Here is a 12,257-nt window from a genome sequence, read left to right on the forward strand (position 1 = left end):
ACCTTGGGCAAGTTAAATAATGTCTCCCAGCCTCAGTTTCCCTGTTTGTAAAATAGGGGAAATAGTGGTAGCTACCTCATAACTCATCATGAATTCAGTGAATTAAACATGAAAAGATTTATAGTAGCTGGCACACGAAGACTTGATAGTAGCTAATATGGATGCTATGTCACATTAGCATATATGGAATTAATAGTGTATCACTATACTTATTTTTTTTGAGACAGGGTCTCACTCTGTCACCCAAGCTGGAGTACAGTGGTGACATCATAGCTCACTGTAACTTCTAACTCCCACACTCTAGCAATCCTCCTGCCTCAGCCTCCGGATTAGCTGGGATTACAGGTGTGCACCATCACACTCAGCTTTTTTTTTTTTTTTTTTTTGGTAGAGACAGGGATTCGCTATATTACCCAGGCTGGTCTCAAACTCCTGGCCACTAGCGATCCTCCCACTGGCCTGTTGGAATTACAGGCTTAAGCCACTGCGCCTGGCCTATACTATCCTATCAGTTCCATATATGGAGAGGTGTTTTCTCTAGCTCTTTAAAGCTCTGCAGAAGATTTACATGTGTTTATAGAGCTAAGAAAAATCAGGCCATGGAAATTGAGTAATAGAAATTAAACTCTTCCTGTTATATAATCATGAATAATTTATATCTTCATTCTCTGAAGTTACCTAGGACACCATCACAGTTAGGAAACGTCTACCATGAATTACCGTACTTCCAAAAGCAAGTACCCAAATAATTGTCTCAAGAGAGGAAGGACAAACTGTTACAGGCTAAAATATTTGGGGATTTGTGTTACATGACTAGGGAACCACAGGGTTTTATGATGCCTGATCTAGCCCTGTGCCTAATAGTTTATTTAAATCTTAATGCTAATGTTAATTGGTTCCCAGGTGGTTGACCTTTTAAGAAAACACTGTAGTATTTTTAATGTGGTAAACATGTGAGGGCGTTTGAGCTGTGGGTTTTACTGGTGGAAGGAACTTTAACAGGTCTTCGTTCTTGTCATTAGATATCAGAGAACTGAAATTGGTTGGAATTGTAAGCAGTGAATAGATGTGTTGTTAGAATGATTCCATTACTTATACATTGTTTAAAATTCTAATAAAGTAACTTCCTTTCTAAGAACTCATTAGAGTGGACTTTTGTTGTCTCCATTTGATAAAACTGAGGCTTAGAGAGGTAAGAAACTTGCTTTACAGTCAGTAATTGGCAGCCAGGACTGCAGCCCTAGGTCTATTCCATTCTAAAGCCTCTGCTCTTAGCCACTCTGCATGACTTCCCATTCATTTTTGCTGTAGTGTTTGCTGTAGTACTCCCCTGGAAAACACCCATCTTCCTCTTCCCTTCCACTCAGAAATTTAGCTCTATATTAGCAGCGGTCTTTACATTAGCCGCGGTCCCCTCCTTATGCTGAGAAAGGCCTGTTTTGCCGTCCGTGGGCAGAAGGGGCCCCTTCAGAAAGCTATTCCTTATTGTGAATAGCTGATTGAGATCTTGAGTGCACGAATATTGCAGGACCTAATTTTAGCACTTAAGTTCTTTTTTTTTTAGAGACGGTTTCACCATGTTGGTCAGGCTGGTCTTGACTCGACTTCAGGTGATCTGCCCGCCTCGGCCTCCCAAAGTGCTGGGATTACAGGCGTGAGCCACCGCGCCCGGCCTAGTTCTTAATTTCTTAAGCTTAGTTAGATACTCCAATACAGCAATTTTCCAAAATGCCGAGAGGGAATTAAATGAACATATTTACATTAAGAATTTAACGTCTTTCTGGGTGATGGGAAAATAAGTAAGTTTGAACTACTGTGAGAAGACAGTCTGGCTCCACGGCAGCCAAAGTGGCCCTTAAAACGTAGAATCCACCCCTCCCGGCTGGGCCGGCCTCCTGTGTCTGCCCCTCACTGGTCCCACGTTCTGCACACCTGTAAATCCTGGGATGTAATCCCTAGTTTAGCGTCGGTCCGCGCCCCACTATCCGCCGGCGCTTGGGGAGGGGCGGGATTTGCAGTTGCGGGAATCCCGATTATTGTGTTCACTACTCAGGGCGCCTCAGCTTCACCCTCAGCGTAAGCGGGGGCGAGGGGAACATTGGACCGGGTGTGTCTCCAGGCACCCGCTCATTACCGTGGCCCGGGAAGCCGACTTAGCTATCGCCGCCGCTGCTGTGGTGTCTACCGGACGGGCCACAGGCGTGCGCACGCGCACCCGCACCCACGCGCCGGCCGTCGGTCACGTGGCCCCCGGCCAGGGCTTGCGAAGCCGGAAGTGTCCTGGGGCTCGAGGAGGCCGCGGGAGCCCGCCGGGGGTGGCGCGGCGGAGACCTGGCTGGGTAAGTGAGACGGCCGCGGGCGGAGGGACCAAGGCGGCGCGAGGCGCGGTCGGTCGGGCCTGCGCCGCCGGGCGGGGAGAGCTCCCGCCCCCTGTGGGAGGCTGGGATGCTGAGTCAGAGCGGGGGCGGGGGCGGGCGCACTGAGAAGCCCCGCGCGACCCGAGGCCAAGCGGTCCAGGACCCCGACTGTGCGGACACTGCCTCGGGGGGGTGTGTCAGGGGCGGCCGCAGGCGGTGGAATGGTCGCGCGGGCCCTGTCCCCTGCATCCCCGCTCCTCGGCGCGCGGCCGGCCCTCGACCTGCATCCCGTCCGGCGGCGCTGGGCACAAAGAGGACAACTCCGTTACCTGGCCTGGGCCCTGGCTGCCCGGGGAGGCAGGGACACCTTTTTCCTTTGGAGTTAGACTCGCTGTTTTCTGCCCTCTTTCAGAGCGTCGACACTACTAGCAGTTTTAAAATGGATTGATTTTTTCAGAGGATTAAAAAGAGACGTTTTCTTAGAGTTTTAGTTATGTTCATTCAGCAGAGATTGACTCACACCGGAAACCAGAAGCATAAGATGTTTTAAATATATGCCGATAAAATACGAATTCCCAGACGTTTCATTGCTCCTCGTCTACCTGGCTTATGGGTTTAATTTGTAATCTCTATCCCAGGTATTTTTAGTAGGTGGCCTCAAAACAACTCCCAGGCAATTGCCAAATGTATAACCAAAGACTGGCCTTTTCTACTCTGGAACCCTCAGTGTGTGATTCACATAGGGGTAGAGTTTGGAAATCCTGGAACTTTGTCTATAGGCCATGTCATCAAACCTGTTTTTAATCCCACAACAAATAGTAACTTTCGTTTTGGACGGTATGGTATAAGGAAGTAGAATGAAGATGGCATCATCGACATACTTGTTGAGTGCCTGCTTATATGCTTGTCAAAAATTTGGGAAGATTTATATGGCCAGCACCTTGTGGGTGTGCTGAGTCATGTTTTAGCATGTTGTGGAGTTATCGGAAGATAGTTTCAAAAGACATTTCCCCTGTGATGACTGTTAAATAGAAACCAGTTTTGTGTCTGCATAGAGAACAGATATCTTAGCTGATAAATATTTTTCTTATTATCCTGAAGGTACATACACATAAGTACCTAATGGTACTGTTTGTCATTTACAGTTTTCTGAAAAAGCAAAGTTACATTGATTAGGGAAGGTTTTTCATTCGATGATTGAGACGCTTATTACTGTGTTGTGAGTGAAATGTAATAACTGACAAATGTATATTCCTTATTTGTGAAAAAGGCATCTTATTTTTATTGCTTATTTCTAGTAGTCATATATAAAATTTATCTGAATTAGATGGGTAGAAAAATTATATTAAAAAATCCTACTGTGTCAGTGATTGGTAAAATTGAGACCCCCTGACCATTCTGTATATTCCTAACCCAACTTGGAATATTGGTGGTCATTAATTTATCACAGAATACCTAGTCTAGCATACTACTTTTTCTTTAACTTACTGTGGAGGGAAATTAAAATCCATGTTTTGATATGACAGTACAGCAGGTTTAAAGGGGCATGATGGGGCTATTGTTTGTGCTATGTTAGCATACATGGATTTTAGTCCAAGGTGGAACTTGGATACTTTGTATACCTTGATGGAGCCATAGCTTTTCAGTATTAAAGACTTGGTAATATAGACTACTTGGTATGTTTACATATTTATACTTGGAGGTTGGAGAAACCATCCTTAAATTGATTTCAGAAGAGTTCATACCTTTTCAGGAATAATAATTTTTGTACCTTTCCTTTATGCTTGTCATGTTCTGTGTAAGTAAATTTTAGCTTATGGAAATATTATGCCATGGCAACATTTGTTTTCTTTAGTGTTTCCCTGCCCTAAAGGAAACAAAGTAATTTTTTCTGTATTTGTTTTATTTTACATTATTACTTTTCTTTATCTTAAAACACTTTAAGCCAGGTGCAGTGGCTCATGCCTGTAATCCCAGCACTTTGGGAGGCCGAGGCAATCGGATCATGAGGTCGGGAGTTCAAGACCAGCCTGGCCAACATATTGAAACCTCGTCTCTACTAAAAGTACAAAAAGCTAGCCGGGTGTACTGGTGGGTGCCTATAATCCCAGGTACTTGGGAGACTGAGGCAGGAGAATCGCTTGAACCTGGGAGGTGGGGGTTGTGGAGGTGGAGATCACACCACTGCACTCCAGCCTGGGCAGTAGTATGATACTCCATCTTAAGAAAAACAAACAAAAAACACTATGTCATAGATTAATCTTTCAAAACGTTTGAAGGAGGTAAGTAACAATATCATTCTCTGACAAAGACTAAATTAGAAGAGAAATAGATGTTTCTTTCAGACCTGTGATAAGTGAATTAAATTGAATGTATGTTATTGGTTAATGTTTTTTTTAAAGCCCACACAGCATTTTAGCCTTGAATATTGCTAGAAACTTAGTTTTGTTTGTTTGTTTGTTTGAGATGAGTCTTGCTCTGTCTCCCAGGCTAGAATGGGGTGGAATGGGATGGCACGATCTCGGCTCACTGCATCCTCCACTTCCGGATTCAAGTGATTCTCCTGCCTCAGCCTCCGGAGTAGCTGGAATTACAGATACCTGCCACCATGCCTGGCTAATTTTTGTACTTTTTGTGGAAACGGAGTTTTGCCATGTTGGCGAGGGTGGTCTCAAACTTCTGACCTCAGGTGATCCTCCTGCCTCAGCCTCAACAAAGTGCTGGGATTATAATAGGCATGAGCCACTGCTCCCAGCTGAAACTTAGATTTTTTTTTTTTGTCATATTATTATATTTTATTATCGTATACGTAGTATATACTAACGTAAAGGGAAGAAATGTAAACAAAATGAAAGTCATGGAGAAAATGGCATCTTGCTTTAATCTTCAACTTAAAGTTACTCTTAACAATCCATTGATACCGTTATGTCAGATTTTAGTCATCCCTGCATAATTTTAGACCAATAAAAACGGACAAGGTAACACCAAAAATTTAAGCACAGAAAGTGATATTAAAAAGTTGAAAGTAAAATCTACCTTGGCTAGAACTGAACATTCAGATCTGTCTCTCCAGAGGAAAATCTAACTTGAGTCATAATGGTTCATATTTTGACTAGTTCATACCGTATCAGTTAGCAATTTATGACTTGAAAATACTTTGAAACTTAGATTTTTATATTGAACTGTTTATACACTTCAATTTAGCAACAGATAATGGGTGATCTTACTTGAAACTAAAAACAACTAACATTTGTTTCTTAGCTGTATTATTCCCTTAAAACAGATTTGTAAATCTTTTTTTTTTTCCTCTTAGTATAACAAGAGAATCGCCTGATCCAGTCAAGATGCAGAGCACTTCTAATCATCTGTGGCTTTTATCTGATATTTTAGGCCAAGGAGCTACTGCAAATGTCTTTCGTGGAAGACATAAGGTTGGTACAGAGAAAACTTTGAAGGCCTTTTATCACTGTATGTATTTTGTTCTAAGATGCATGCTTACACTAAAATGTGTGACTTGGTGATTTTGATTCCTTTGTCTGAAGAAATTGTTTTAATGATTTCTATGATTATTTAAGGCATAGCTATGTCAGGCAGTGAACGTATCTACCCAATGGTGGCAGAGGTTAAGTGTCAGTGAGTAGGGGAAAACAGATTGGTTGAAAATGGACTGGGAAAGATTAGTTTTGTGCCTTTTGATGCTTTCCCCAGCCTAGCTTCCCTATAGTAGAGAGTGATTTCGCTGACAGAAGTTCAGTGTAGTGATTTGGGGTAGCATTTGATGTGGCATTTTCTATGGTAGGGAGGCAGATGTGTAGTTGGAGGGGAACTCACAGGTGTTTCTGTTTATGCTCTGATAAGGGTAGGTGCCCCCACTAAAACAGCATCCTGCAAAGTAGATTGGAGTAAAATGAGATTCTCAACAAGGATCCCAGGTTGAAAAGACTATATTTTGGTCTGAGGTAATCAGAACCTGATAGTGGAAGTGGGAATAGAATAAAAAGATTATTCCCAGAGGCACTTCAAGAACCAAAAAGGATTTTGTGTCAGATTCAATACGGAGGATGAAATTAAATATAGTTAAAATAATTTAAAATGAGGAAATTGAAGATAATTAAACTTTCTATTCTGGGAAGGAAGCTGGAAAAACAGTCTATTCTGGGAAAGAAGCTGGAAAAATGGAGTACAAAGTTCTTTTATAACACAAGTAATAACTAATTTTTCAGTCTTATGGATTTGTTTTGAGCTAAGTGATGTTTGGAGCTTCCTAAACCCTTACCTTCAGAACTAGGGCCCAAAATGTTTTAGTAGAGAGGGATTGCTTCCTCTTTTCCTGTATTCTTGAGACTACCAGTCAGTTCTGTCAGTGATGATGAGATAAGCATGCATGGAGAAGGGCTGTTTCCTCTGGGGAGAGAATATTGACTATAAACACCCTTTATGGCTCGTAGAGAATGAATCAGAAGTACCATACAGACAGCTTTTAGCTTCCCTCCCCTGCATCTAGAATGGTCCACAAGCTCTGGATTCTTATTCAGATTACTTTTGATCAATCCTGGGTATCCCATCCTAGAAACTGCTTTTATTTTATGCCAAGGAGAAAATGACCAGTGACTAAGAATTTAGCATTGAGAACACATCTGATCAGCTTATCTTCCTGTAGTCCAAATTAACGAACTTTAATAATCACTTGGTATATGTCAGGCACTATGGCAGACCTAGTGAATATAACTGTAGCTAATGTGCAGTCCCTGGACACAGTTTCGAGTTTAGTAGCAAGATGGATTAGAAAGGAAGTAAATTGGAAGCTGATGGGATGAGAGATAGTCAATAGTGATAGAGACTGGGTGAGACACATTGAAAGGGCCTGGCACTAGATGATATATCACATATTGTGGTCCTCTTTCCTTACTTAGATACTCAGTGTCCTTCACGTTAGTGCCTACACATAATATGCACTCTGTAAATGTTAGCTGAATGAAGTAATAAGTGAATGAATGAGGACTGATTACATTACTCCAAGATAACCTGAAGTTCTTCAAAGGAAACAGAGATGTACTTTACCCATTATAGTGTGGAAATCAAAAATGAGGATTTCAGAAGTATAAGAATTAATTAAAAGATTGACAAGTCGGGTGTGGTGCTCACACCTATAATCCCAGCACTATAGGAGGCTGAAGCAGGTGGATTGCTTGTGTCCAGGAGTTTTGAGACCAGCCTGGGCAACATGGCAAAACCCTGTTTCTACTAAAAATACACACACACACACGAAAAAGATTGCCAAGGTACAGTCTAGTATTTAGTCCCCAACAGTTTTCCTAGGGGTGTGCTTTGAGAATATTTGTTCTTAATGACAGCAATTTCAAGTGCTAAGGACTATATTCTCCAAAAAATCCCGTTTCCGCTTAACTATTTAAAGGATTTTTACCATGATATTAGCCCTTTTATATTATTGCTTAGAATGACCAAATTCTTACATTTATTTCTTGTTATTCAAAGTGTATTACCCACTGAATCTCTTTTTCATTAAACTGCTTTTAGCTACTAATGTATGAATGTGAGTATGTGTATATGTGTGTGATTACCATGGTGAAGTTGAAGGGAAGAGAGTTGAAGGATGTGTTGATCTGCACATATGGAGATATATGTAGATATAGATGTATATGGATCTCTGTTATTTGTATACACTTTAACTTAGTGAATAATAGGTGACTGTGTAGGTGAATAAAGGGAAAATGGTACGTTTCCACCTGTATCCTGATAATCCCACCGGCATGATGTAGTCTACACAAGTTTGGAAAATAATGACCATGAGCACAGTAAGTACAGTGCAACATTGTATTATTTTTCCTGCTTGCTCTTTTGCTAGGATTCTCTTAGTTTTAGACTGAGTTTGAGGCCTGTCTCAGCTTAAGAAAAATCTCTTGGGTGATACATAGATTTGGCAGTCTTTACCCTTGCTGAACAAAGGGAAATACAGTGGAACTGAACTATGAATTCTTCTCTTTTCATATGTCTGAAAATGGTAGTTGACTCTATCTTTCCTTTTCCTCTGGAAAGAATATACATCAGTTTGTATATTTGGCATGACCAGGGTCAGGGGAATCACATAGGATTATGAAGCAGTTAAATGGCCTTAAGAAAAGGATCATGCAATTCTGGAGTGAGAGGAGGATGATAGCACTTAGTGGTGAATCTGTGGAAGGTATAAAGAGGGCTCCAAAGCAGGAACAGTACAGAGGTCCTAACAGAGAAGCCATGAAATGTCTTTAGGAATGTGGTGCTTGAACCCCAGGCTCAAAGAGAAAAGGATTTTCCTGCTTGCTGTAGGGAACTTCAACCTTGGATAAATGGGGGAAAATGTAAGGCTAAATTCAAGATCTGAACTGGGCACCAGGGAGAGGCTTGCCCTTTAGAGTGATTGAAAGGAAGTGGGAGGGTCTGCAAAAGAGTCTTAAAGGAAGGGTTAGTAAGAACACGTGAATATGATGTTTACCTGAAATGTAAGTATGTGTTTTGAATCTCTAAGATTCCCTCCCAACTACAGCTGTGCTTTGTAATTCTGTGTGTGATCTACTTCAGTAGGTCGTGAAAGAGTGAGAGTGGGATGCTGTAGTACATCAGTAGAGAAGAAGAAATAAATGCCTTTAATCTTCTAGAGAGGGTCTGTGAAGGAACAGCCTGCCCTGGTCATCTAGGTAGAGTTGCAGAAGATAACCCAGGGCAGCAGGGTAGAATCCAAACAGGAAGTCTACTATAGCCTCACTCTGCAACTCCTGCTCCTCCTACTCCCCTCCTCCACATTGTCTTAGCTACAAAATATTTCTGAAAAGTTAATTGTATTACTTTGATATTCTTAATAAAAATCTCATAGGTGGAATATAGTGTTCAGTCTCTCTGTCCTGCTTTGATTAGTTTAAAATTATTAGGCTTTGGAGAAGCCCTCATGAGTTTCACTTTCTATTCCGTATCTAAAAGGTTTTGCTTTTGATACTATTATAGCTTTTATCTTCTGATGTGTGATTATTTTTGCCACTAGTATATCCTCATGGAAGCGTTATTTATAATATGAAAGAAAATAGCCTTTTCTAAATTCCAAAAGGTATAATTTGAAAGAAATGTTGAGTAGTTAATTGATTCATTTTAATTTTTTAGAAAAGTCAGGGTCTCAGTACAGATTCCCTGTGCCTAAAATGATGTTCTATAAGAAAATAAATTGCTGTAGCTAGTCCTAATGCTACCTTTTAATCTCTTTTATAATATTATGAATAAATAAAACATTTCTTTCTTTTTTTTTTTAAGAAAACTGGTGATTTATTTGCTATCAAAGTATTTAATAACATAAGCTTCCTTCGTCCAGTGGATGTTCAAATGAGAGAATTTGAAGTGTTGAAAAAACTCAATCACAAAAATATTGTCAAATTATTTGCTATTGAAGAGGAGGTAAGTAATAAAACTTCAGTTAATCTTATATTTCTTGTAGTTATGAGTCAAGAGATAGAATCTAATATTAAAAAATTGATTTTCTAAAGCTGTTGAAAATTACGGTTTGTACAACCAATTACTTTATCCTAAAGGATTCTTGAATAAATAGAACAATAAAAATAAAGTATCATAAAAATGGAATCAGAAACAGTAGTATAAAAAATAAGGCCGGGCGCGGTGGCTCAAGCCTGTAATCCCAGCACTTTGGGAGGCCGAGGCGGGTGGATCACAAGGTCGAGAGATCGAGACCATCCTGGTCAACATTGTGAAACCCCGTCTCTATTAATACAAAAAAATTAGCTGGGCACGGTGGCGCGTGCCTGTAATCCCAGCTACTCAGGAGGCTGAGGCAGGAGAATTGCCTGAACCCAGGAGGCGGAGGTTGCGGTGAGCCGAGATCGCGCCATTGCACTCCAGCCTGGGTAACAAGAGCGAGACTCCGTCTCAAAAAAAAAAAAAAAATAAAAAAAAAAAATAAAAATAAAAAATAAAAAATAAAAGGGGGCCAGGTGCAGTGTGGCTTATGCCTATAATCCAGCGCTTTGGGAGGCCAGGGCTGGAGGATCACTGTCATTCAGGAATGAGAGAACAGTCTGGGCAACATGGCGAAACACTGTCTCTGTAAAAAAATACAGATATTAGCTGTATGTGGAATGTGCGCCTGTAGTTCCAGCTACTCAGGAGGCTGAGGTGGAAGGATTACCTGAGCCTGAGAGGTCAAGGCTATGGTAACCATATTGCACCACTGTACTCCAGCCTGGGTGATGGAGTGAGACCCTATCTCAAAAAAAAAAAAAAAAGGAAAGAAAAAAAGTGTATTGAATATGGTTACCAGTATTACTGTTAGCAAAAGAAAGGTAACAAGTTAAATCAACATAATTACAAAAAGAAAAAATCAAACTTTTAAAAGAATAAAAATTTTTTATTTTGTAAAAGAATAAAAATTTCAAGAGTACTGGAGTTTTAAGATATGAAATCCAATTATAAGATAATTGATTTTTTTAAGGGGAAATAGTGAAAGTAAGAATGTCATTAGGAAAAGTAATCTAGAAATAGTGGAAATAGAAATTATATTAATCCCTTTAAATATGAGCAGTCAGTAAAATCTTTGGGAAAAATGTAGTTTATACTCTTTATCCTAGTGATTTTATTTTTAGTGTTTATTAGGAAGTAATCAGAAATACAATTTCATCCATAAAGATGTGAATTGGTGCCTGTTTATAATAAAGAATGGTTAAATACATAGAATAAATTAGAATGTGTGGCAGATAGTTACCTGAAGTTAGCCAAACTCAAGGTTAAGAGCATAGCCTTCCTGCTCAAGACTTCTCGTATCCATTGCAAAGGAGTTTGGCAAACTACACAGTCAGAGAGAAGTTCCCACAAGACTACCCTTACATCATACCAGCCAGCTACAAATATGGGGATTGCCCATGACACTCAGACTTGGTAATTTGCTGGAATGTAGAATGACTCACAAAACTCAGGAAAATGCTATACTTAATGATTACAGGGTTTTTTTGGTAGCAAAAGGATACAAATTAGAGAACCAGCCAGAGGAGACACAAAGCATGGAATGTGGGAGGGTTTCAAACTTGAAGCTTCTTTGTCCTGAGGGATATATCACTCTCTCAGCATTGATGTGTTGTCACAGTATGCATGGAGTATTGCCAGTTAGGGAAGCTCACTCAAGCCTTTGGTATCCAGGGTTTTTACTGAGACTGGATCACTTATTGCCTGTATTGCTGACCTTTAGTCCCCAGCCTCTTCCAGAGGTTTGGGATAATTCCTTTAGACTCCATTTCCTCTGGAGGGCAGAGCTGATATGGTGTGTTCTGAAGTTGCCATCATGAATCACGCTGTTAGACTATCCAGTGGCCAAAGCCCCCAGAGGAACAAAGACAGAAGTCTTGTTCTTTCAGATGGGACATTTCAGGAACCAGAGATCACTTTCCAGTAGCCAAGGGCAAAGCCTGACTTCTCTTTGGGTAAAGTTAATTTTTTACTGCCAAATAGTTAAGTGGTAATGAAAAGAGATATTTACCAAAATTTTAATCTTCTTGGAACACCTTATATATGATGTTACATGAGAAGAATCAGGATTAAAAATATATCTGTAGTATGATCTTACTATATACAGTGTGATATACAGACAGCATTATGTATCTATGACATTATTTGATCCACAGACAAAAGACTGAAAGGAAGTACGCCAACATATTAATTCATTATCTCCAGGTAATGGAATTATGTGTATTTCATCATTTAAAAGCAACATTTTGGCCTGGTGAGGTGGCTCACCCCTGTAATCCCAGCACTTTGGGAAGCCGAGGCAGGCAGATCACAAGGTCAGGAGATTGAGACTATCCTGGCCAACATGGTGAAATCCTGTTTCTAAAAAAATAATAATTAAAAATT

General features: G+C 40.4%; 1 protein-coding gene across 4 annotated transcripts in view; it reads left to right on the top strand.

Moving 5' to 3' along the window:
- The first annotated feature begins 2,271 nt into the window (after window positions 1-2,271).
- The window catches only part of TBK1 (TANK binding kinase 1), a 54,447-nt gene continuing 44,461 nt past the window's right edge, over window positions 2,272-12,257 (top strand). For 3 of the 4 annotated variants that reach the window (XR_010343006.1, XM_064377301.1, XM_064377302.1), the window contains exons 1-3: window positions 2,272-2,339; window positions 5,671-5,788; window positions 9,657-9,797. Coding sequence is in view for 3 of the 4 variants with exons in the window: in XM_064377301.1 (XP_064233371.1) it covers window positions 5,702-5,788; window positions 9,657-9,797 (228 nt within the window). In the remaining variant the exon portion in view is untranslated. Of the gene's footprint in view, window positions 2,340-4,987; window positions 5,047-5,670; window positions 5,789-9,656; window positions 9,798-12,257 lie in introns of those variants that run through there. The other variant, XM_064377303.1, reaches the window with a different exon arrangement.

The sequence above is a fragment of the Aotus nancymaae genome, unplaced genomic scaffold (assembly GCF_030222135.1).
Source record: "Aotus nancymaae isolate 86718 unplaced genomic scaffold, 86718_ANA_hifiasm-v0.15.2.pri h1tg000016l, whole genome shotgun sequence".
NCBI classification, from domain to species: Eukaryota; Metazoa; Chordata; class Mammalia; order Primates; family Aotidae; genus Aotus; species Aotus nancymaae.